This window comes from Cheilinus undulatus, linkage group 5 (genome assembly GCF_018320785.1).
Source record: "Cheilinus undulatus linkage group 5, ASM1832078v1, whole genome shotgun sequence".
Lineage (NCBI taxonomy): Eukaryota > Metazoa > Chordata > Actinopteri > Labriformes > Labridae > Cheilinus > Cheilinus undulatus.
The window spans coordinates 48,711,592-48,738,889 of record NC_054869.1 but is presented as its reverse complement, the minus strand read 5'-3'; the positions used below and the strand labels follow the sequence as shown (position 1 = coordinate 48,738,889).

General features: G+C 39.8%; 1 protein-coding gene across 1 annotated transcript in view; it reads left to right on the top strand.

Annotated features, from left to right (window-relative positions):
* Positions 1-27,298, top strand: part of si:dkey-61l1.4 (collagen alpha-1(I) chain) — an 89,151-nt gene that overhangs the window by 7,043 nt on the left and 54,810 nt on the right. The window contains exons 2-4 of the mRNA XM_041787445.1: positions 6,931-7,089; positions 7,383-7,575; positions 9,168-9,275. Of these exons, the coding sequence (XP_041643379.1) occupies positions 6,931-7,089; positions 7,383-7,575; positions 9,168-9,275 (460 nt within the window). The remainder of the gene's footprint in view (positions 1-6,930; positions 7,090-7,382; positions 7,576-9,167; positions 9,276-27,298) is intronic.

The window sequence follows — 27,298 nt, the reverse complement described above, 5'->3', positions numbered from 1 at the left end:
ATATTTCCAACCTTAGTTACCTATTATTTATTCTAAGGTCATACAAATGTGAAATTGTTCCCTGATCTCTGGACAGTTCATGCATCATTGTCGTAACTGTCTTTATGCCATGTTCTTACTGTCCTCATCATTAGATGCTTAATGCAATAACGCCAATTTGCATGGAAAGGGGTGTTTTTTCTCCAAATAACTGCATATTGATCTCAGTATCACTGTGTGTGTGTGTGTGTGTGTGTGTGTGTGTGTGTGTGATGCATTACTTAGAGCAGGGGTTCTCAACCTTTTCAGCCTGTAACCCCCAAACCAAAGGTGTCAGAGAGCGGGGACCCCACTGTACCTGAAGCTGGCTGAACACAGTCATACACATTCAAGAATAGCCATATGGAGACAAGGCTGCCCATTAGGGGGAGAAAAATGGCCATACCAAACTGGGGGCAAGCAAAATCAGGGTCCAGTGTAAAGTTAGGATGTGGTATTTTATATTTAACCTGAATCATAACCACTCTTATCAAAGAAACAAACATCTTTTTAATTCATTTGTGCAGTAAGTAGCCCACGTAAAAATGTTAATCCTTTTGTTTGAAACCAGAAATAAAATACATTAAAAATATCTAAAATGGCTTAATAATGGCAAAAAATGGTGGGAAAGGTGGTGAAATTGGAGTTTAAAGTAGCAGAAGTGGGTTAGAAGTGCCAAAAATTGGATAAAAGTGGCAAAAACAACCAACCAAACAACCAAACAAAAATGGGTTCAAGTGGTAAAAACAGGCATATTAAGTGGTAAAAGGGGATTAAAAAAGTGGAAAAGTAAAAGTAAAAAGTGTTAAAGTAGCAAAATTAGGTGGAAATGTGGTGAAATGGGATGAAAATATGATGTTGACGGCCTAAAAAGGGTTAGCAGAGGCAGAAATTGGTTAACCTGGCAAAAATGGGCATATTAAATTGTGAAAGATGGCTTTAAAAGTGGTAAAGAGGGGTTAATAGTGGCAAAAATAGGTCAACAGAGCCAACAATAGGCAGAGAGTGGCAACATTTGGTTTAGAAGTGGCAAAAACAGGCAGAAAAAAGTGGTGGAAAGGGTTTACAACTGACCAAAAATGGGTTTTAAGTGGCAAAAATGTGTTGAAGTTGGCAAAATTGGTGGAAAAAAAGTGCAAAAAAGCAAAATTGGTGTAAAGTGGCAACAGTGTGAATTAAAAAAATATTCTTAGTTTTTTTAAGGCATCTGGAGATCCCCTCTCAGTGTCTTGCAACCCCCAATGGGGTCCCGACCCCAACGTTGTGAACCCCTGACTTAGAGAGCTGGGAGTGCAGGAACAGAAAAGACAGTTAGGGAGATGTCAGATGAGGCAGTTCAGACCAGTCAGTGGATTTGGATGAGCAGGTATAATGCTGGCTGGGGGGCAAAGTAACAGCTGAGCAAAACCCCTTGACTCTCTTTGTTGGTCTCTTTCTCTTATTATGAAAATAAATGAGTAGGGGGAGTTAGAGCGTCAGCCTAGTCTAGCAGGGGTGTTTGCTAGCCCCAGTCACTTTAGCTCTGCCTCCCCCAAAGTCTTGTTAAGCTCTCTCCTCATTTTGTCTTGTGTACTGTGAACAGTTTCATGTGTAATATCGGTGCTAGGAACGCTTGTCTTGTTGTACACCGCGTTCCACATTATTATGCAAATGACGTTTTTCTCTGACTTTCTAAATATCAATGCAAATGACAGTCATAATATTTTTCAAGTCATCAACAGTTAGAGTATAATTCAAATGTTTTTGAACAAACTTCATAATGATAACTATTATTTTTTTTAAAATAAAAACCTCAAAATGCACTTTTCCACATGTTCCACATTATTAAGCAGGCCACAGGTTTCAGCAATATGGGAAAAAAAAGGATCTCTCTGCTGCTGAAAAGTGTCAAATAGTGTAATGCCTTGGACAAGGAATGAAAACATTCGATATTTCAGGAAAAATTAAGCATGATCATCGTACTGTGAAGAAATTTGTGGCTGATTCAGAGCACAGACAGGTTTGTGCAGATAAAGGCATAATGAGGAAGGTTTCTGACGGACAAATACATCAGATTAAGAGAGCAGATGCTAAAATGCCATTACAAAGCAGCAAACAAGTATTTGAAGCTGCTGGTGCCTCTGGAGTCCCACCAACCTCAAGGTGTAGGATCCTCCAGAGGCTTGCAGTCGTGTATAAACCTACTATTCAGCCACCCCTAATCAATGCTCACAAGCAGAAATGGTTGCAGTGGGCCCAGAAATACATGAAGACTCATTTTCAAACAGTCTTGTTGACTGATGAGTGCCGTGCAACCCTGGATGGTCCAGATGGAGAAGTAGTGGATAGTTGGTAGATGGCCACCATGTCCCAATGAGGCGGGGAAGTCAGGAAGGAGGGGGCGGAGTCATGTTTGGGCCAGAATCATGAGGAGAGAGCTGATAGGCCCCTTTAGGGTCCCTGAAGGTGTGAAAATGACCTCGGCAAAGTATATAAAGTTTCTGACTGACCACTTTCTTCCATGGTACAGAAAGAGAATCGTGCCTTCTGTAGTAAAATTTTCTTCAAGCATGACAATGCTCCATCTCATGCTGCAAAGAATCCCTCTGTGTCATTGGCTGCTATGAACATAAGAGGAGAGAAACTCATGGTGTGGCCCCCATCCTCCCCTGACCTCAACCCTACTGAGAACCTTTGGAGCATCCTCAAGCTAAAGATCTATGAGGGTGGGAGGCAGTTCACATCAAAACAGAAGCTCTGGGAGGATATTCTGACATCCTGCAAAAAAAATTCTAGCAGAAACTCTCCAAAAACTCACAAGTTAAATGGATGCATGAATAGTGAAGGTGATATCAAAGAAGGGCTCCTATGTTAACATGGAACTTGGCCTGTTAAGATGTTTTTGATTGAAATAGCTTTGATTTCAGTAAATATGACCCCCTGATGCTGCAATTTCTATGAATGACCATTTTCAGTTCTTTACAACCTATAAAATGTTTTAAAAAGCTGTTGTGCTTAATAATTTGGAACAGTGCATTTTTAAGGTTTTTTTTTTTTTTTTAAATAATTTTTGTCATTATGAAGTTTGTTCAAAAACATTTAAATTATGCTCTAATGGCTGATGACTTGAAAAATATTCTGACTGTCATTTGCATTAATATTTAGGAAAATCAGAGAAAAATATCATTTGCATAATAATGTGGAACGCGGTGTAGTTATGATAAGTGGTGTGCTTGAATGAAAGGAGTCTGGGTCTGATGCTGTTTGGTCCACAATGGCGATGAAGTAAGGTAATGATGTCTCTGTGGCGTGGTGTGTGGCGAGAGCTGGCATGGAGGGGGGTAACTCTGGGACACTAGAGATCACTGTTCTGCCCTCTGGAGGTGTTGTGGGACTTACTGAATGAAACACCAGTGAAGGGGGGGTTCCCACTGACAACTCTGGTGAAGTGCTGGCTTCTTGCTGCCCATCGGTCGGCACAGTTGACTTGTGGAGGTAAATAGTTTAACTGGGGGCTTCTTCCCTGAGAGCTTATCCTCTCTGTAGGTCAAAAATATCTTCTGTTTACTCTGATTCTGGTGCTTTCACACCAAACAGTGGTTCAATTGTGCTGCCCCTGGTGCCAACTACTAATATATTAGTGCAAACTATCTCCTGTAGCAGAACACGTTTTTCTTCAAAATCTGCCTGCATCTCCCAGTCCTTAGCACCCTCTGGCTGGCCTGACTGGTCCCTAAATACCTGCCTCATTTAATTTTCTCTCCCTCATGAACAACTCTCCTCTGTCTCTGATTACATTTGCATTTAGCTGTCACCTTTGATTGCAATTCCTGCTGCCAACTTTTAGAAACCTTGTCATGTCTCTATGTTTCCTGCCTTGTGACAGACTGGTCATACACCCTGTCAAATGTGCCTCAAAGATGCTGTGTCTGAACACCGTTGGTATGAGTATACTGTTGGTTTGTTTCCTCTGCCTTGCTACAGATATGCCCTCATTCTGTGGGAATGGACTTGAAGAAAAATGGACCAGCATTACTTTCATTCCTTCGAATGACTTAAACCACATACATATTTTTAGAGTTGGCCCAGGTTTCTCATGAACAAATATGAACCAGAGACTTTTCTGGAATCTTCAACAAGCTGCCAACAACAAAACAGCTGAAAAGCAGTGTTGAGGACTGGGATCCTTCATGTGTTCAGGAGTTCTCTGTCCTATCAATCTGCAGCTCCAGACTCCACGCTGCAGCCGTGAAGCTGTCAAGGATTGGCTGGCCTCCTGGGACAGAGTTAAGTCCAGATTTACCTCTGGTCTTCTCTCCACACATGGAGTCAAGATGCCAGCTGCTCTGCTCTCCTTACACCTGCACACGTCCAGTTACTGTGTCTGCTTTGAAAAATAACACCTCTCCATCTGCCCCGCTGCTGCCTCCTCCTCCTCCTCCTCCTCTCTCTCTGAGCGGTAATTGGTCTTCTCAAATATTTTTATGACTCAGGAATGCAGCTCAGGGTTTACAGCAGACCTTTCATCACATTATCAGAGCTCAGTCATGTGTGGCAGTGGCTGCCGCCGTGCAGGAAGGATGAGGAGGACAGACGTAGTGAGTGATGAACTGGATGGAGCAGCAGGCAGGTCTTTGACTGTACATAGAGACCAAGAAAGGCATCAATCATAAGCAACAGTTCCAACACTGAAAAATTCCTCTTTCATATTTATAAACCAACAACTGCTTGGGGCAGCCAAATATCTAAAGGGAGTTTCTCTTTAAAGTTGGTAGGGTTTGTGCAAAATCCTTGGTTGCATTATTACATTTTGCATGATGTATTTAGCTCACAAAAATGCCAAATCAGAGAGCATCTTTTAAATTCCTTCATGAAAGATGATAATGTTGATGTAGTCCTGACTCCCAGTGTCCTCTGCCCCAAATGAGGACTCAGTGTTTGCTATAATAGGGAGACGGAAATCTTCATTTTTAGAGTGGTGGACATTTTGAAATAGGCAGGACCATAATGCAATTAAAACAACATAAATTATGGATTATTGTCATAACTGCAAGCTTCAGGGAGATCTCCCAAAACTCTCAGTTTGGAGTGTGCCTCTGAAAAATCTCAGTTTGAAGGGCATGTAGCCCAGCACATCACCCTACGCCTCCATTCAACAAGAATCAGAACATACTTCATCTAGGTGTGTTCGTGCATTGCAGGAGTAGGTGAAGCATTTGTCTCCAGATATTCACTGCCTTTAATAAAACAAATGTTGCACATGAAGTGGATGCAGTTTTTTCTACTGACTCACCTTCTGATGAACCGAGGAGCTCCTCAGTGGGGGCCGTGCATGTGTTTCCTTTCTCCATGGCTGTTACGTGACTGCTAAGGTGCAGCTCATTCTGTGAGACGTGGATGGAGATGTGAAGACTTCATCACCCCCCTACTGTGGGGGTTAGGTTTCACTGCTGTACCATGTGAGACAATGGCATCGACTCTGCGGGGCACGAAACTAAAGTTGAAGGGTCAGGGGAAGCAACGGTGAGACTAATGAGTGAGAAGATTTGTTGCGTGAACACTTACAGTCCCATGGCAAAGGCCCAGTGAGGGAAGCATTAGTGATAGGATTAGTGATTTGGATCGTTTAGATCGGCTCAGCAAATTTCAGCTCCTTTAAATCAGAAGTGTTTGGACATCTTACTAGTATAATTGTCAGTGCACCTGTGCACCCTCTTGGATTTTTGCAATTTGCAATTTGTTCCTACAATATCACAGATGGGAGAAAATAAAAAACATATTTTTTAGCATTCCACTGGTTGCCACAATTAGCATCAGAAGGGCATTGCAGTCTAGATTCTGTCTGTTAGATGTTGTTGATACACCCACATTTTACACACTGCATCATTGCAAGAGCTACAAGTTGTCACTAAAGAGCCACATGTGGCTCAAGAGCCATGTGTTGAGTATCACTGATCTAGCCTATCAGATTTAAATATACACCAAGAACATGGTAAAATATAACTACTATATAACAGAGTGTTCATTGAATAGTTGGTGATATAGTGAATAAGGTGTGATTTCAGACGGACTCATGACAGAAATTTTTGTTCTTTAGCACTGTAAAAGCTAAACTTAATCCACCAGTATCTCTTTCATTCATCAGGTACTTTTGGTTCCTCAACAGAGAAAGTGGATTTGGTGCAGCAGTTCTCACACAGTATGGAAAAAGACATCAATATGTCCCTCTCAGTGGTGTGTCCATCTCTCCAAATCAGCCTTTATGACAGTCTCATGATGGCCACACGTCAAGCATTTGGACCGAGGTGCTATTTTACTCCTTTCTTTATGTTTCTTTGTGTTTCCTCAGAGCCACTCTTCTCTGTACTTGTGTGAAATTGATGTCAATACTTACGCATTTTTATGCGAACCAAAATTTGATATCTTTTCCAAATCAACACGATACCAGCCATTTGGACAGGGTTGAATACAAAGTTAACCATAGCAACTACAAGTATCTTGTTACTGTAGAAAACAGATGATTTTTAATGCTTTTTATGCATTATGCTTTCAAAGGAATACAAGTGTTTCAGTGGCAGAAAAATGCAAGAGAAGTGTAGTTTTTTTAGTCTGTCATTTGACATTATGCAACAGATTTGAATTTTTAGTGCAGTTTTTTAACTCAGAACTTACTCAGTTTCAGCTATCTTAATACTAAAATACTGATTAATTTAAATAACTGAAGTAATCACTAGATACAGATCCACATCACACAACACATGAGATTGAAATCAATCTTCACACTTGAATAAGCTCACAATTTTATCAATCGTTATTTTCTTCAGTTGATTTAGAATCACGGAGATCAGTGTGCTATAGTGACTAGGTATATACTCCTTTGTTTCTCTGTCACATACATGTATCTGTTCCTGTTGTTTTACATCTTTTCTGCAGGTTTTCAGAGGAGTTCAGCCTCTTGATGGAGTTCCGTAGCTCTCAGAAAGAGGAGAGCAACGTGCTGACGGTGTTAAACTCCCAGCATCACATCCACCTGCAGCTCCGCCTCAGCCCACGTTCACTCACCTTCATCTCCACTCAGCACAGAGAATACGAGTATGTCTGATCCTGTGATTATTCATCTTATAAAGGCAATATTACATAGTGATGATTGAAAGCCAATAACAACAAGACAAGGACATGATACTGATTAGGCGATAAGGCCTATGAACGTCTTCGATTCATTAACCAATCCAGTGTGCTAATTCTATTGCTACTTGAAACATGTTTCTGCATTGGTTTTGTGCAAATTCCAATTCCAAAAACATTGGGACGTTGTGTGACCTGCTGTCTGCTAGTTCTTCAATGCCTCCCCTCTCGCTCCATCTCCCTTCCCTGATCATTTCCAGGTTCCCGGTGGGGTCTCTGCGTGACGGCCAGTGGCACCGCATCTCCCTGGGGGTCTCCCCGCTTTGGCTTGAGGCTTATGTGGACTGCTCTCTGGTGGAGAGGGTGAACTGGGCTTATCCGTGGCAGGAGATCTCCAGTGATGGCCTGCTGATGATGGGAGGCAGCCTTGAGGCATTTGAGACGCCTTTTGAAGTGAGGAAACATTTATCTTACTGATGTTACAGCAACATGTCGGGTTTTAAGGTTTAAGTAGGAGTAATTGATTTTTGTGCTGGGGGCTGAATTGATTTCACAGATCTAAACTTCCAGCTGGTGGCAGTAAAACATCTTAATTACATTCTTTGTAATTCTGATTTGATTCTAGTTGTCACTTTCAGAAGGTTTCAGAACATGTGGTAAACGTTACTGCCAATGAGAATTGTTACTCTCATTTTGAACCTTGTTACTGCACAGTATTATTCACATATCAGTGGCCCTTAAATAAAAGTAGTCTTTTTGCCCTTTTTAAGGTACAATATCTATAATTTTTTGCAACTGTAAAGTGTATTTCATTAAAATGACCACTCCTGTGTTAAATATATTTATTAATTCACTTCCTCCTCTACCTTAACTATTTCCAACGATTTCTAAATTCAGAGTAAGCCTTTATTTTGTAGTAGGAATGGGAGTGTCGTGTCATTGCAGCTATTGGCAAGGATTTTGGGCCAGCCGATCAGATATCTTGGGGCCCTGGCTGCCACTTCATGCAAGACAGTCTGGATGCAGAGCGTAGATGAGTGGTTCTCAACTGGTGGGTCGGGACCCAAGAGTGGGTTGCGAAGCCCTTTTCAGTGGGTTGCGGATGTGTGCCTAGGAAAATATTTGCACCAAATTTTCTATGAGACTCTGTAAAACATGCATGTTTTGTCCTATTTAATTGTGTTTTTACCCCTCTTGTACTGTCATGGGTCTTAGCTTTATTATTTTTGTATTAGATACGTCTGATTGACCAAAAAGATCTCCAGAATTTGGGTCGTATATCTACTTGTGGAGTTGATGGTGGGTCCCTTGACCCCTTGAATTAGCTATAAAGCTCCCCAGAGACAGCCTTGTATAAAGTCATCCACTCTTGATTTCTTCTTCTGAGACTAAAACCTCAGTGAGTTGCTGACAATGAATAATTTCTGATACTTGGAGTCTAGTAGACAATTGCTTTTATGCTTTATCTGAAGTTGGATGTTAGTGACATTTTGCTATTTCTTTGCGCACTATTGTGGGCCTTATGTGTTTGCACACAGTCCTGCAGTCTCATGAAGCACCAGGAGGGAATTTTGAGTAAAAAAGTAGGTTTGGAGGGAAAGATTATGAAGAGATCTGAGCACAAAATCAAGAAACCTTAGTAATAGGCTCTGGATGAAGCCACAGTAATAACTCCAGACAGATTTTTATCCAGATTAATGATTTTGTTGCAGCCTGTTTCATAGCTGCAGGTTCAAGCCAAATAAAAAATCTGGTCTGAACTGACCATCTGAAGTCCATCCTCCGTCTGGACTCGTTTATAAGTCTAGGAAGTTTTTGTGTCAAATCCAAACAGACTGAAGTCAGGGTCATAGACAGAGATGGCACAGGAGGAGTCCAGCAGCAGTGATTTTACACATGCATGGATCTTGATTGATGTCCTTTCCTCGATCTCTTGACCTCAACTTAAGTACTGAGCAGAGAATGTCTATATGATGGTGGTAGTGGTTTACCTGGGGATGACCTGTGGATAGCCTCTGACCTCTCCTTCCTGTTGGTGCCGTCAGGGTGACGTGAGACAGATGACCTTTGTGATGGGCGATCCAGACGCTGCCAGAGACCACTGCACCCTCCACAGACTGGCCTGCAACCAAACAATCTCTGATGCACATCGGGTAGGAGAGTCACAACAAACACTTTTTGTATTTGTATTAATTTTAAATCTGTTATTGTTTTACGCAATCTTAGAGGATGACCCGCAATAACTCGCACATCTTATCCATGTGGCTGTTCAGACTTTAGTGATATAAAGATGCTGTATTTGCCGATTTGAATGTGTTTATTAGAGCTTTATATGAAATCAGCTGATGATGCTTCATTGTCTACCCACTCTTATTGGCTGTAGGTTGTCTGCAGATGATGTCACAACAAAGTGAATAATGCCAGATGGGGACAGGAAGTGATTTCTGCACAGAGAATAGGGATGGGCAATTAATCGCAAATTAGATTACACTATGGCCTTCTGTTATTCACAAGTTGCAATTTTTCTTGAACTTTAAATGTGTCAAAATACCAGTTTAATACATTCATTTTTGGCAGCAGCAGAGATTTTAAGCACATTGTGCAAACTTTAAAGTGTGAATACTTTCAGAATGGTTCAGAAAATCCTACTTTTCCTGTTTTATGTATGTTTTTCTTAATCAAAACAAGTGACAGGAAAATCCTTCAATAAAGTAAAAAATAACAAACTTGCAATATGAGCAAAAATAATTGCAATTAGACATATTTTTAATCCTTCCACCTTATTTCATTCTGTTTGATATTGATGAAGCTTAGCGTTAGTTCAAGGAAGTCATACCCCCAGCCACGATCAGCTGATAGCCAGCTGATACCAATTATTGCCTCCCACAGCCAATCACAGCTCTTACTCTCAACACAGCAGTGTATTCAAATACCACTTACTTCTCACTAATTCCTGCTTGCATTAATGCTGATGCACCGAACTGCTGCTGCTGGCAAAGCTTTATCTCCTCCACCCCATCCGCCTCCTTTATAGCATAAAGCTTGTTGCATCCTCATATTTAGATTCATGCTACTATGGATTGATTGCTTATGATTTTTTATTTTTTTTTCAAGTCATTAATGTATCCATCCATGGGGGTTCCTAGCTATGTGCTCACTGGAAAGTCAAAGTATGCCCTTTACTAACCCAGGGAGCGTCTTTTAAGCAGAGTCTTCTCTGCCAAGTAAAACTGCGTTATCAATTTTTTTAAACATATGATGAGAGTGTTTCTGACTTAATGTAGTGCACGATGTAGAACAAATTTATTGCATGAATTTGTTTAAAAGATACATAAGATGAGGAACCTAATAATAATTGCATTTTAAATTGCAATATTAGGGAAAAAAAAATCACAATTAGATTATTTTTGCAAATTGCTCAGCCCTAATAGAGAAGTGCTACTGCAGCGCTATGTGCCATTACAGCCGTGCCAACCAGTCTCATTGAAAAAATAGAATTAAATGAAGACTATTTGAACTACCACTGTGTCCTGAAAATTAAATACAGGTTTGGGCAAAAGGTTGAAAAAACTCATGGATATATGGCGGCAGACATGGATTATAGTCCCCCATCTAAAATTTAGAGAAGCGATGTTGGATAAGACTTGTTTAGTGGTCCTGATTGGTTCAGTATGGTAAATCCTGACCTTGCTTGTGATTCCACAGCCGACAAGCCTCGTTTGTAGTGATGAGAAATTTTGCCCTAAGCTCAGCTTAGCACTAAGAGCCAGCCTTTTGGCTCCAAATGGTTCTTCATTAGGTACCAGTTTGGCTTTTTAAATGTGTATTAAATGATGATAAAAATGGAAGCAAGGACCCTGCCTCTTAAACTGGAGGCAGCTCCTGTGGTTCATATAAGAGCTGGTTTCTTCATGAACAACACATCATTACTTGGTCACTTACTCCACAAGGTTTATGTGCTTCATGGTACAACGTTTTCATCTATGTTTTTGACAGATTGAGGGAGAAAAGCTGCTAAAGAGGCACAGCAAGCCTCTTCACTTAGTACATGACCCCTTAAGACTCTTGTCTACCTTCATCTGGCGGGACATTCAGTAGGGGTCTGCAGGACTAAGTCATTTGTGATATTGAATGCCTTCACACCAGATAAATCAGTGTGAAAAAAATCTTTTTTTTTTCTGTAAAATGTAGGGATCATAGCCACAGTGTGCCGGTCAATTTAGGGACTAATGTACAAACTGATATATTTCACTTCCTGTCCCCAAACTGATTTTCACTCCATTAGAATTACATGTCATCAAACAACCTATTTCAACTTGAATTGTGAATATATACTGTATTTGATATTTATGATTGGACCTCAGGGAGTCTCCTGCCTGATTTGGAGCAGTAAAATAATTATAGTGACAGCATTATATGGACAAAATCATGGGTTTTGACAAACCTTTAATAAGGCAACGTCCACTGATTGTTGGGTGGCAAATTCAGGCCTAAAAGTCATCCCTAGATCGGTCAGCATTTATGTGTTGGATCTCTCATTTAAAATTTCAGTCAGGATCTTAAAGTGTCTGTCTGAAAGTCTGCTGTGCCAGGTTTTAGTGTGTTTTTGTTGGGTAACTATAACAGAAGGTAAACACATTTCACTGATTTGTAGTTCTTCTAACACTGACTTTATATAGTCATGTATAGAGGTCTGTATTGCATTGAAAGCACATAAACATACCTCATATCATCACTCACTACATTATTTGTTTGTCTGCGTGGACGTCCACAGTCTGAAGGGTGTGTTTGCTCTGATGAACGCCGCCTCAGGGAGGGCTGTGGTTTTACTCTCTGTTTATTCATTACTATAACTTTGAGCTGCATCCTCAGAGCTACCACTATCCACCCTCGTGTGATGCTCGCCAACTTTCCATGATCCACAGAGGATGTTGTTTTCAGGGTGGTGGGAGCCTCAGCATTCATGGTTCAGATGGATGGATGTGTGGGTTGGTAAAACCCTCCAGAAGAAAGTGGATGATTAAAGATCTGCTCTCAAAGATCTATTTTTTGCCATTACTACATCTTGTGTTGGTTTTAAACATTACTGCATCCAAAGGAGTGTTGTCCTCAGGACTGAAATAATTGAGACAATTAGCAGTTGTATTAACATAAATCTATTTGATTGAGTTGAATTTAATTTTTAACTTTTCCAATCTCAATATGCCTTTAATTTGACCCCAACACCCTGTCTAAATTTTGCTATTTTTGGTTTGGGCATTCAGATAAAAAGTGACTGCGCACTAAATGATTGCCTCCATTCTCTACATCACTGATACAGTACTGTAAAAAGTATTTAAACCCTTCCTGATTTCTTTTTTTTTTGTGTGTATTTGTTATACTTAAAAGTTTAAGATCATCAAAAAAAGATAATTGGACTGAGATAACCAAAGTGATGACAGAATTAAGTTTTTAGATGATGATTTAATTCATTTAAAAAGCAGAGAAAATAAAAGAGGCAGAATGGACAGAATGGTATGAATCAGTCAAAAGAATGAAATGAGTCAGACAGATGAAATGAAAATGATGAAACAGACTGAACAGACAAAAAATATTCAGACAAATAAAAATGGAATGACAGAATGAAATGAGTCGAACAGTCAGAATGGAATGAGTCAGACTGACAGAATGGAATGAATGAATCAGCCAGACAGATTGGAATGAGTTAGCCAGACCAAGGGAAAATTACTAAACAGACCAAATGAAATCAAACAGACAAACAGAATGGAATGAATCAAAGAGACAGATTGGAATGAGTCAACCAGACAGAATAATATGTCAGACATACAGGGAAGAGTTAAACAGAACAAAAGATTATCCAAAGAAAATCACCAAACAGACCAAATGAAATTAATCAGATGGACTGAATTGTATGAATCAGGCAGATAGAATGGAATGAATCAGACAGATAGAGTGGAATGAATAAATCTGACAGACAGAATGGTATGGAGCAGTCAGACAGAATGGAATAATTCAGACAGAATGAAGGGTTTTGAGGGGCATATTCAAAGACCATGCAGTTACTTTTTCACATAGTCATTTAGGTTTGGATGTTTTTTTTTTTTTTTTTAACTTAATAAAATAATCATTATTTAAAAACTGCATATTGTGTTAACATAGGTTATCTTTGTCTGGAATAAAAATTTGCCAATGATCTAAAACATTTAAGTGTGACAAATGTGTAAAACATATCAGGAAGGGGGCAAATACTTTCTTCCCAACACTACATATTTATATATGCCCTGATGTCAGATCTCACTTGCATGTCTCTTCTGCAAACAACAGCAGTTACATCATTCTTGTTGGGACTTGGGATCCCTATAGCTGTGTGCTGTGAAGCTGCCGACAATGAGGGTGAATGAGAGTAATTAGCCCAAGCTAACCACGTGTTAGCGTGTGTCTAACACAATTTTCTCTCATTTGTAGAGGCCAGCGTACGGCAAGTGAGTTCTAGTATAAAGTCATCAGGAGAGACTTATTTTAATGCATTGTATAGATGCAGCTTTAAGAGTGTGCTCACTTTCTTTCTGAATGCCTAAAATCTGAATGAATCACAAATTCATAAACATGTATTGTCATACCTTTACAACCTCTTTGTTTACTAGCAGGATACTACAGATGCATTACTGGGTTGGTTGTAAGGAGTCCCAGTATTATAAAACCATCTCAGACCACCTCTGCATGCAGTCTGAGCTATTGGATATTAAAAGTATACATTGTGATGTGTGCAGTCAAAGCATTACAGATAACCACCTGGTGTCCTAAAGCCCAAATTGGATGTAAAGCCCTGTTTATATATTGTATAAACAAGGAATAACCCTGTATTGTAGTGGGGCAATATCTCTCTAGTGAAATGTAATTGAAACCTGAAAACTATCTTTTAGACCAAAAAGCCAAACACCTGATGAGCCATTTCTGTTGCAAAGATCAAGAGTCCACGAACCTTTTACGAGGGTCAGAGGTTCTGGCCTCTGTTTAACTCCTTATATCCGTGTCTGTGGTGTTGATTTGTTGTTTTATGAGGTTCAGACTTGCACTAACACCCCCCCCTTCATCTTTCAGAGGTCGGTCAGAGTGATGGATGAGTCGTCAAGTCGCAAACTGTCCAGCACTCTGGATGTTTCTTGAAACAGACTTGACCAGCCTGAAGCTTTCAAAACAAAAACATAAAGATCTAAATGTTATAAATCCTTGAAGAATGTTATACATTAGAGTAGTACAACCACAACTCCAAAAAAGCTGGGATGCTGAGTAAAATGTACATAAAAACACAATGCAATGACTTCCACATCTCATAAATCCATATTTGATTCAAAATAGAACATAACATATTAGATGTTGACACTGAGACATTTTACCATTTCAAGAAAAATATTAACTCATTTTTAATTTGATGGTGGCAAAACATCTAGAAATAGGGACAGGGTAATGTTTACCATTGTGTAGCATCCCCTCTTCTTTTAACAACAGTCTGTAAATGTTTGGAAGAGAGGAGACAAGTTGCTGGAGTTTCTGGAGAGGAATGCTGTCCCATTCTGGCCTGACATAGGATTCAAGCCGCTCAAAAATTCATAGTCTTCTTTGCCATATTTTTGTTTGCACTTAGACCACCATTGATAAAAGTACCTCTGCAAGAGCCACAATCTAAGTGGTGAAAAGTGTCAAAAACAGCTTGAAGTAGCAATAACAATGAATTAAAGGTGGCAAAAATGAGAGTAAATGGGCGAAAATGGGGAGGAAAAGAGGTCTGAAAGTAGCAAAAATGGGTGAGAAGTGACAAAAAAATGAGTTAAAGATGAACAAAAGGGTCCAAAAGTGGTAAAAATATGGCAAAAAAATGAGTGAAAAGAGACTAAAATGGGCAAAAAGCAGTCAAGAGTGGCAAAAAAATAGGAAACAAGTGGTATTAAGCGGCAAACAGTAGCTTAAATGGTTGAAAAATGAAAGGGGCAAAAAAGGGATAAAAGTGGCAGAAGTGTGCAATAAAAGAGGAAACAAGTGGTATTTAATGGCAAGAGGTAGCTTAAATGGGTGAAAAGAGGCAAAAAAGTGAAATAGGGCAAAATTGGGATAAAAGTGACAAAAAGAAGTGGCTAAAATTGGCAAAAACTACGTAAAAATTGGTATTTAATGACAAACGGTAGCTTAAATGGGTGAAAATGGGGGAAAAAATTGTGAAAAAGGGCAGAAATGGGATAAAAGTGGCAAAAAATGAGTAAAAAGCTTCAAAAGGGTAAAAAATGGGCAATAAATTAGGGAAAAAAGTGTTTTTTTATGGCAAACGTAGCTTAAATGTGCAAAAGTTGGATAAATGTTGCAAAAATTTGAAGAAATGGTGGCAAAAATGGGTTAAAAGTTGCAAAAAAGTAGCAAAAAAGAGTAAAAAAGTGGTACTTAATGGTAAAAGGTAGCTTAAATGGGTGAAAAGGGCAAAAAAAACTTAACCTTTTTTAAGGTTTTCTGGGTGAACAATATTTAAAATTAAGACATGAAAAGCCACAAATCATCACAAAAGAGCCACACATTTAGTATCACTGACTTAGACTCTTCTGTTGTGAAGCCATGGTGTTGTGATAGATGTGGCATGTGGTTAAGCATTGTGTTGCTGAAATAATCAAGGCCTTCCCTGAAAGTGACATCGTCTGGATGGAAGCATATGTTTCTCTTAAACTTCTGTCTAGTTTTCAGCATTGATAGTGCCTTTCCAGATGTGTAAGCTGCCCACACCATAGGCACTTATGCTACCCCACACCATCAGAGACGCAGGCTTTGGAACTGTTCTCTGATAACAAGCTGAATGGTCCCTCTCCTCTTTGTTCAAAAGGACACAGTAACTGGAAACCTTTAAATCTCCATCCAGACTGCAGCCAAATAAAAGCACAACAGAAATAAACACAACAAACACAGATGGGTGAGAGCATGCACATCTTGATGGTTGTGTCTCTGAGCCAGCTGCTTGTCGCTGGCGGTAGAGGAAACTTGCTTCAAAGTTCAGGTTTAAAGCGGAGCTGATGTTTTGTTCTTGTACCATTTCCAAGACGTCTGTGCTCTTTTCAACTGGCAGAGCTTCTGTGTCATCTCAGACCCCAGATTAGCCGTGTGCTCTGTAATTTAGTGAAACCAGTGATAGCCGAATTCAGAACGTGAGACAAGAAACATAACTACCACATTAGCATCACATGCAGTCTGATGTAAGCAGCCGGAATGGCCTTTTCACACCCGCTGTAAGCCATCCTTGAGAAAACCAATCACATCCTGATCCTATGTTGTAATGGAAACCACATGTGTCGTATATATAAAGGACTTAGCATGGCTGAGTTTTCCTATAGATCCGATGGCTCCATAATACTTAGACCATGTTTATTTGTGATGGGACTCAAAGCTGTTTATTTATCTAGGGATTTTGCTCTATAACACAATACATAGCTGAGTTATGAAATTCTTTATTGAGGAGGAATAGTGTGAATGTGATACCCTCCTCTGACTGTGAAGCGGATGTTGTGACCACGGTTTAAACCCTCTGATGATCCCCCTACTCACTGTGTTTGATTGAGGCTGCTGTAGGTCTCCTTTCCATAAATCAAACTCCCCTCAGTGAGATCATCAGAGCACTGATGTGGTCTGATGAGAGAAGCTGTAACTGAACAGACAATAAATTACCATGGGAAATAATCTCATTTAGCCTGACACGAGCTAGTGTGGAGAAATCTCCTGAAAGAAAACAGTTTAGCTGACATCAGGCAATCAGATCATCAGATATCCTCTGTACTTTAAGCTTTTAAATCCCTGTTTTTATTGGTTTATTTGATGGTAACAGTTGTGTTTAATAGAGCAAGAAGAGGAGCTGATACTGATTTCAGAAGAAAGAAATTTGCAGCCAAAACAGAAGCAGATTTAGTGACATTTTTAGCCAATCAGAAGTCAATCATCCCATTGACAATCTGTAACAATATGCTCAGTTTCAGCTGCTATGGTTTCCTACACACACAAGCAGAGACATTGGCAGGACTGGAAACTTAAGATATTACTTAAAATTGCCCTAGACAACAAGAATTCAGAGTATTGCTGTGCTACGTGGAGACACCATCACTAAATATGTATTGCTTATAATGGCGGAGGCCACTATGGCATACTTATGGTGTCAGTTTGATACAGGAGTATAAATCAGGACTAAGATGGAGACAGTAGCACGTGAGACAGTGGAGAAATCAAGTTAAAGGATGAAGCGTAATAAGAGGTGTAACTGGCTCAGAGTTGTAGTGAATAAATACACTTATTCTGCATCACCCTATAAGGATCAATTTATCTTACTATTATATTTGGCCGTGTGTCTGCGTGTCTTGCCCCTTGTCGCTGATTCGTCCTGTCACTTTCTAATCGGGCCCAAACGGTTCAGATGGGAGCTTTGGAGGATGGATTCGCCAGTGAGAAACATGGAAACAGGTTTATAATTTTTCTGTAATGTGTCAGTCAAGTCAGGAGGCTAGCTGTGGCCTTTTAACAGCTTTTTAATGATTTTTATAGAAATGCTAATACACTATTAAACAAATAAACCTTGTGGTGTAAGCCACTGGTTCTCAAACATTTCAGCCTGTGATCCCCAAGATAAAGATGCTAGGGATCAGGGACCCCCACTGTATATGAGGGGGGTTAAGCAAAGTTGAACACAGCCGTGGACATTCAAGAATAGTCACCAAACAACAACTCACCAAATGATAGTGTTTTTATTTATTTTAAAGATATATTTTTGGGCTTTTTAGGCCCTTATTTCTAACAGTGGGAACAGTGGATCGAGTCAGAAACAGGGATGATGTCAAGCCTGAAGCGGAAAAGGAGCTTCAGGCTGGACTTAAACCCAGACTGACAGCGTGAATGGGGCACGACCTACCATGACCATGTTTCATTTTACATTTAGCTAATTTTATGCTTTTTTTTTTTTTTTTTTTTTTTACGAAAATGAAATATGAATATGAAATTATTCTGTATTTTTTGAAAGGCACCCCCCCCACACACACACACACACCCACGCACACACACACACACACCAGGTTGAGAACCACTGGTGTGAGCAACTCAGTCATGATGTGTTGTTTGCAAAAGAAACTGTTGTATGAGCTGACTCTTTCATGTGAACCACAGGAGCTCAGTCCCATTCGAGAGCCAGTTTCCTCTTTCCCCTGTTTGTGGTTGTTTAATACACATTTCAGCTCTTAAACTGGTCCCAAATGAAGAGCTTTGAGGGATCTAAGAGACCAGCTCTTATTACTAAGCTAAGCCAAATAATCCAGATCTCTAAAAAGGGACATATTTCCAGTTGCAATAAGCAAGGCTGGGTGGACATCGGGTGTTGAAACACAAGCAAAATTAGAGATTTCTGCCTCCGTATGTGACCGTTGTCTGACTCTGCTAATCCAAGCTTTAGATGGAGGCTCTTGATCCAAATCTACTGCCATTTGTCTGTGAGCTTTTTCAACTTTTTTTCTTTAATTGTTCAAAAAGTTTTCACAATTCAACCTGTTGGCTCAGCCTTAGACAGTGCAAGACTTTAACATGTTGGTAAAGATTCTCTATGAAGAAATCCTGTTCCCCATCTGGAACCCTTCACTGTAAGGTGAAGTCATCTGCAAACAACCTATCACAATAATATCCTTGTTGTATTTCATATCATAATGGGAGATACATGCAAAATCCCACCCCTAGTAAGGAGCCAACATGTGGAAATTATAATTTTCTTTCATGATTCTAGAAGACTTCAGTAAAAGCCTGTTGGACTGACAAAAAAGGAGAATGTTCCTGAATATGAGCTGACTCTCTAATGTGTTTCATACTTTAAAGCTGCTTTATATAGCAAATATTCGTTTAAATTTCTTTCTGGCACAATTGTCACCCTACATAAGAATGCCATTCTGAAAAGTTATGTCCATTTCACGAGTATCCCTTCTGATCCTACTGTTAGCAATGTATTATTTAATTTTAAATCCATAGAAAGGTGCCAGAAGGGTTTAAGTTTTTTTTTGCTCTGGAGGTAACAGTATGTCTCCAGACTTCCTCTACACTCAGGAGATAAGCATCCGTCCTCCTCCGGGCAGACTGGGATGTTTGGGGTGTGGTAGCCTGCTGGGTGGTGTGTATATCTTCAGAGTCCTGGGTGTGGCTCTGTGAGGTCTGTGAGGAGGGGAAAGCAGGACCGGAGGGCTGCATATGGGCCGTGGACTCTGTTTGACACGAGCACAGCTGCAGTGAGGACATGCTGTAGACATGTGGATTATGTTAACCTGCGTGCTGGGCTGCCTTTGGCTGCAGGACCCTCTCCACATGGGACTGACTGTGGATGGGCAGCAGACTGATCTGGTATGTACAGTATAGGGTGTAAGGGATGCAGGCTGAGGTGTGTGAATGAGAAAAAAAGAGTGTTTTAGGGTTTCGATTTGGACCTTGTTTTTCATTGTTTGTCAAATGTTTCTCTCTTTCATTCCATGTAGGAGTTAATTTAGCATGTTTGGAAAAGTTCTTTGAAATGCTGGCCAGCCGTGAACGCCCTGTATTCGTAGAAGCCGGTTTAAATTGATCCATATGAAGCACTTTGCTCTTTGCCAGCACATATGGGCATTATAAGCTTCTTTGCTCTGATCAGATGTTCTCTCATGATCTCAAACTGCATGCACGGACTGAGACCATGTGAGCTGAAGTGAAAACGTTGGAGCCGGAAATTCTCCTTCCAATCAAAACAACAATGTGAGGGCAGACTTAGACTTCAGTTGTTAATATGCCTCTTGACCTCCTGGCTGACCTCCCCTCTGAGCCGTCTACACGCAGCGCTGTGAACAATCGTCCTCCAGAAAAACCCTCCACATGGTGTCTCCACTAAAACATTCTGAATGTTATGAATGAACCCAGATGATTGGGTGTATTAGTCCAGCAGCTTTTCCTCACTTAGAGAGAGTCATGACTTTAATTTGTTGTTTCTCACCTTGTTATAGTGTTGCCTAGTTTGAAAGACATCGCATTTATTTTTATCTCCAATTGTAAAAGTATGACTGTAAAATCAAGCATCATTAGTTCATGTACTAGGAAATAGGCTCTGACCTTTAGATCAGTCAATATAAATAGACCAATGAAGGCCTTATCAGCACCATGTGAAGGGATATGATGAACACAAGAGAAGACAAAACAAGACAAACAATAAGAGACAATGCAACTCGACACACACTGATAGAAATTGGCAGATACAAAACAGTACAGCAGGAAAAATCTAATATGATACAATACCATATGATAAGAAACCTTAACAATACAGAATGATCAAGGATGGCCTGGTACATAATAAAACGATACGGTAAGATACAATACAAAACAGTATAAAACAGCATGATACTGATGTTTAATGATAAGATACAATACAGTACTGTATGGAACCAAACAATGCAACACTATGCAATAAAATACCATACAGTATGCTGCAATACAATAAGATACTATATGACATGATATGATACTAAATGATATGATATAATATGAAACGCGATATGATATGTTGTGACACAAAGCCATATGATACAATATTTTATGAAATCATACAATACTATACGATATAACTAGAAATAATACCAAGCAGAGCTTGTACATATCTAAATTATAATTGTGATACGTAGCAAATGTATGTATTGTTGTATGTAATGTAGCATTCTTGAACATGGAGAGGAAAGCTAACCAGAGTCAACATTGTTGTTGGGTAAGCATACTTGGCCAAGAAAGGTGATTCTGAGTGCAAGCTCACTCTGGACCCAGGACACTATGGCTGCTGACTTCTCTAGTCTCAGGAAGACATCTCAGTCATCTCACATGCACATTTGCTCTAACAGATCATACTAACTGTAATGTTAAGTACTGTGGTAAAATGCTGCATGTCATATGCGTACTGCATAGTAACCTATTACCATACTAATTAGTAATTGAATCTATGTACTGTGCTGAGATATTGAAGTAATGAATATTATCATTGTAACTGAGATACTGTGGGAAGGCTCCCTCACCTTATAGGCACATTGTGGAATAATCAGATGTTTAAAATGATCTTATGTCACGTTAAACTGGCCACACCCTTACATATTTTATACCTTTGATCATGTGTAGTCAGCACTCTTGCCCCCTTTACATATCTTGCAACCATGCTATCAATACACACAGACCTGTATGTACTGGAAAACTGTAAAAAAGATGTTACATGTTTTTTGGGCTATATTGAAATTATATGTCTTCTCTTGTAAACAGTGCTTTGCGCTGTAAGGTTTTGTACAGGTTTTGTTTTTGTACACGTAAAACGTATTGCTGCTAGAAATTGTATATAGGCTCATTTGTGTGCATCTGTAAAGGTTTGTATTTGTTTTGTCTGGAAATGTATATGTAATTTTGGGTTATAGTGTAATTTGTACTTTCAGATGGAAGCATAAGTCGTCATGTGGTAAATTGTGTCACTTTTGTGTAGCAGTTTGTGTAATGGTGGTTAATATGGGGGGCTTGTTTAAATGTAGGAGATGTCTCTTGTGTCTTTTGCCAGATGCCTCCCTTTTCCCTCGTGAAAGTACATCCATCCATCCATCAGCTTTATTCTCAGCAGGTGTGTCGCTGAGTGGGGAAAAACTGGTCAAAATTTGAAGCGGTTGATTGGAATCTGACTGGGTCCTGGGTTAGGTCGGTTGGTCCCAGCTAAAGGGGGCTGGCTAGCAAGAGCATAGGATAAAGGTTTGGATTCAGTGGCATGGAGCCATGTCTCCAAAAGCGTTATCATGTCCTCCAAAGCTCCAAATAAACTACATAATATACATGTAGCATTATAGTTGAAGAAGGGTGGGGAGAACCTGAAGATCTGGCATACCAAAGCTAGGCTGAGTTATGGTAGAAGGGGACAGGGAGGTTAAGAGAAAAGCAGCTAAACTCCGAGGGTGCTTGTTGAACTAAATGTACAACACACAACACAAATGTACACACAACTATGAAACCGTAGTGATGAGCATTAGAAAGAGTAAAAAAAAAAGTAACTGTAGCTCGATTGAGACGTAGGAAAACACAGCGTCTTCTCCTTCTTCGGGTATGTAATGGCAGTTGGCAAATAAAAACACAGCAAAAGAGCAGCCGCTCTAAGACGAAGTGACGCAATACTCTCACTGTACGTCAGCCGTATCAGTGGATGGGGACCTGAGAGGGGGCATACTGCAATTTTGGAGTTTTATATAAAATCTATACATTTTTATGATGTTGTTATGGTTCCAGTTTAGAACCAGTATACCCAAGAAGTCCACTTAGAGGTATGAATGAGAACTGGAGCAACAGAGAGGTTTGCAAAGTGAGACAGACATCTAGACAGACAGACAGACAGCTCTCCAATTATAGTAGTAAGATACGGTACAATATGATATCATATTACACTATACAATATGATACTATATGACCCAATATGATATGATGTGCTGAGGCTGCATGTACAGCTCTATGATTGCTGCCCTCTGCTGGATTTTTTTGTTAACTGCACCATGGGGGATATGTGATAAAACTGCCCTCACAGCATATATTTCCCTTGGTTATTACTTCTAAACTTGGCAGTAGTGTAGCTTGTGTATTGAACAGTTAGATAGTCACATTCTAAAATGGGTCTCTATGGTGGTTGACTAACTTTGAGAGCCAGCCTCAGGAGGACATCTGAGGTACTGCAGCTTTTGCCACTTCACCTTTGGTTTAATTTCCCCCATTTCTGCTCGTTTTGGCCATAAAACAACAGCTGTGTGTTATTCTTGCCTTACCTTTTATATTTTTGTGGTTTTAGCATGCACAGTTACTTTTTAATGATGTGCTGTGAAATAGAAACAGCAAAGTAATAAAATATATCAGTTAAAGTCAGTATGATCATATGTCCCTCAGCGCAATCTTTATTAAATGATGATGTATGGTCTTTAGCTTTTGTCTGAGCTTTGATTCTCAGCCTGTCTCAGTGATGGCCAGCGTTGAGAAGATTAGCCCCACAAATAGGCTCAGGTGCAGAGCGATCAAGTGTCTGCAGGCTGGGAGAGCTGCAGCAACAATGGCAGCTTGTCCAGGATAAAGAAGCATTGTGTGATAGGGAATATGGGGAATCTGTGCCTATAATCTGTCTGTATTCAGCCTCCTCTTCAGCTGAGCACCACTATCATCTCATTCTTGTATCAGATGGTCTTTGAAGTCTATCAGCTCCAGACTTGTGTTAGTGACCTACTTCGAAAGTCATGAAGCTGCCAGATTATTGTCTTATAACTGCACATGTGCACAAAGCTTGACTATTTGGCCCCTAATGCTTGGATATAAGCTTTTATTAAGATAGAGACATCAATGATATTAGAAAGTTTATTCTTTAAAACACTTAAAGTGGACATTAAATCTCACAGCATTCTTTCCACCTCACTATTGTGCATAACAGTTGACATGTTATCTCTAAATTCAGCAGTGATGCACCAATACAACCATATGAGCCCAAGTAAGATCACATACCTTGGCTTTAGGTGTCTCCAATCCAGTCTAATCCAGTTCAGTCTAATTGAAACCAATCCATTCCAGTCCAATACAATCCACTCAAACCCAATCGGTACAGTAGTCCTTGCAGCGATGCACCAGTACAACCTTCTGAGCCCAAGTATGATCCAGAACCTGGGCTTTAGGTATCTACAATCGAGTCCAAGCCAATCCAGTCCAATCCATGCCAATCCAGTCTAGTCTAGTCCAGTTCCTTCCAGTTCCAAAACAATCTAATCCAATGCTGTCCAATTTAGTCAAATTTGGTGCAATCCATTACAGTCCAATACACTCCAATCCAGTCCATTCAGTTCCAGTAGTGTCATCTGCAAAGGACATTTAATGACTCACTGTTTATTTTAAAATGCATTAAACCTGTTCATCTACTTACATGATTTTCTTGGATGTGAGAGATGTTTTAAGGATTGAAGGATTAACACGCCAATGCCGAATGTGTTTAGACATGTTCCTGTTGCAACCTTTACTTTATTCTGACAGTCTGCTCACCAGTTTATCTCTGCTGCCAAATCTTGCTGCTCATACAAATGCTGCCTGTACATTGTGCTTGTTTACATCTGGGCAGTAGAGTGAACAAAGAGGGTCCATTAGTTAGTTCTACTGCCAGTCTAGATTTTTTGGTCATTGTGCAACCAGGGTTGAGCATGCAATGCTGTTTAAGCTAAATATTTTAATGCAGCTTTCCTCATTTTTTCTTCTCAGGCTCAACTATCAGAGAGAACCCTTCAGGACTCCACTCATCGAGGGGCTGCTGAACAGAGTTTTATACTTGTTGATGAACCTCACATCCTGCCAGGCACTAACACTGAAGACAGAAGATTTCATGGCATTGATGCCTCTACAAGTATCAAAACATTAGTAAAAAACAACATCCAAAGAAGTGCTGCAGACACAGCCTTATACACTGTAGTGGACTTGAGTTCTCCTGGTTCAGAGACACAAAAGTCCAAGTGGAAGTCAGACAATGCTACTTCACTGACAGAGGAGAATGTGTCAGAATCAATAGGATCTATTGAAGATTTTGGCTCTGACAGACTTTTAAGCAACAGCATTGAATGGCAGGATAACAGTCTGCAGCACAGGGAGTCACAGTCATATCTACCTGGGACAGGAAACATTGTCTACGGATCGGACCAGAAAATCTACAGGCTTCACAAAGGCCTGCCTGGTCCAAGAGGAGCACAGGGAAGAAGAGTAAGTTTGCCTTTCTTACTAAGTGTAACTCTTGGCCAACACCAGTTCTGACATATTTTGTATATGCTTTTGTCTTTTTTTGTCAATTTAATGCAAGTTGTTTTAAGCGTTGAGTCTCTGCTTTGACAATCTAGCACATTTGGCGAGAAGGACCTGGATGCAGCCGAGGACCTCCACTTCATATCGGAAGTCAGACGAGCGCCGCCATATCTGGTCTTCTAGTACTGGAAGTCACCTAAACTGAACATCTTCTTCGTTGTTTTCTTCGTGCATCGCCGCCATATTAATGTAGGTAAGTTCGCTACATAAGGAAATATAAGTAGATGAAAAATATGTGACTTTTCAGACTAACAAGCACAGCAATTACATAAAATTAGTTTTAATAAATAAATGATACAAATTCAAACATTACTTTGCACAGACATAATATGCGACGGGAGATTGGCTGGCAGGACACTGATGTCGCCTCCATGTTCACAGAGGCAAGTCCACAACGTCATTCAATACAGTAGACAAGGATTATGCAATTTTTCAGAATAAAAAGCTCAAATGATCAGATTAATATATATATACAAATATATAAATTCAAAATAAAAAAATCTATACATATATGAAACTGTATTATATATAGATTATTTCATTTTAAATCATGTAGTATATCTTTTCATTTAACTGAGAAAATACAAGAAAGCAGATTCTACTTTTATGTTTCAGTGTCGGTTATTATTTTCATATGGATTATTTGTTATAAATGATTCATTAAAATCCATGCAATTTCATCGTTTGAGCTTTTTTTTCCGAAAACTTGCACTAACCTTGTCTACTGTATTGAATGATATAGTGACTTGCCTCTGACAACATGACGGCTATGCTGATGTCTGGCCAGCCAGCCAATCTCCCGTCGCATATTATGTCTGTGCTGTGCTCATTGATATGTGAATTTGGATCATAAATGGATTCATCAAAACTAATATCATGTCATCACTGTGCTTGTTAACCCGAAAGCTCACATATTTTTTGTCTACTTGCATTTCCTTACTTGGCGGACTTGCCTCTATTAACATGGTGGTGACACACGGAGAAAACAATGAAGAAAACGTTCAGTTCAAGTGACTGGTATTAGAAGATGAGATATGGCAGCGATTTTTCAACTTCCAGTGTGAAGTGGAGGTCCTTGGCTGCATCCAGGTACTCTTGCATTTGGCAGCTCTGTAACAGACGCTGCATTAACAAATGAAATAGTATGTCTCCTTTTTGCAACCAAATTACTTAATTTTTCCCAAAGGAAATGAAAACTACGTCTTACCTGGAAGTCATTCAGTGATGACAATGATAAATAGTGATTACTGGAGCTTAAAACATAAAAAAACTAGAGCTAAAAACCCACAATCCCTCCTTAAAGAAACATCTAAATTCACCTCAAGAAACATCTCCAACACTGGTACCAAAATATCTCTCTTCTTTGAGTGCAGAAAGTTTCCCAGGAGTGGCTCGTTATGTAATTCCTCAATGACCGCTCTACAACAGGCCTGTATTTTGGTTATAAGAGGAGGTTTGGGTTATTCTCTGTTAGCAGTGTGGCTGCATCAAACTAAGAGTAATTGACTCATACTGGTTTTTACATAGCTCATAAAATTACGGGGTTTAGAGAGTGCTTTGAACACAGCGTTAATAGTTTCCTGGATCGAAAACAGTGAACTTTTCTTTCTCAGACCATCATACTGTAGATAATGGCTGGGTGCAGATCAGAACTTGTAAACAGAGGGCTAAAATATCTCAATGCTGTTTTACTGACAGGGATGTACTGGAAGAGAAGGCTTCATCGGATTTAAAGGTGACAAGGTAAGATGTGCTAAAGTATCCGTCCACTATTTGTTTAAATCCTTATAGAAATATCTGAATAAACAAACTTGAGGCTGTTGGCTAAGTTATTGCTGTTCCTTTTGTGCTGGTGTGAAAGCTGTCAGTCAAATCCTGGTGAGGACCAAACATCTCTATCAAGATACCTTGAAAAAATGGGTCTCTGTTCACGTTTTTGGATTTCAGGTGCAGTTTGTCTTTAGTAAGAACATGAACCAACCTTTTTTGGACTTTGTTGCAGAAATCATTGCATTTTGGATTAAACAAGCTTCAATAGCTGGTCGAACAGTTGTTAAAGAACACAGGCAGACCTGATAGATCTTCATGTCTGTGAGCAATTTGTGTGGATGAGCAGGTCATGGTAGGTACAAGGGTTAACATTTACCTCCTCCTTAACTGTCTTGATAAGGGCAACTCCAGCACATCAACATATTTCTGAGTTGCAGCTGCACCTCATGTGTCAAACTATATGGTTTTTCTGTTTTGATAAAAGCAAACAGTGTAGACACTGATGGGCAGGGCAGGG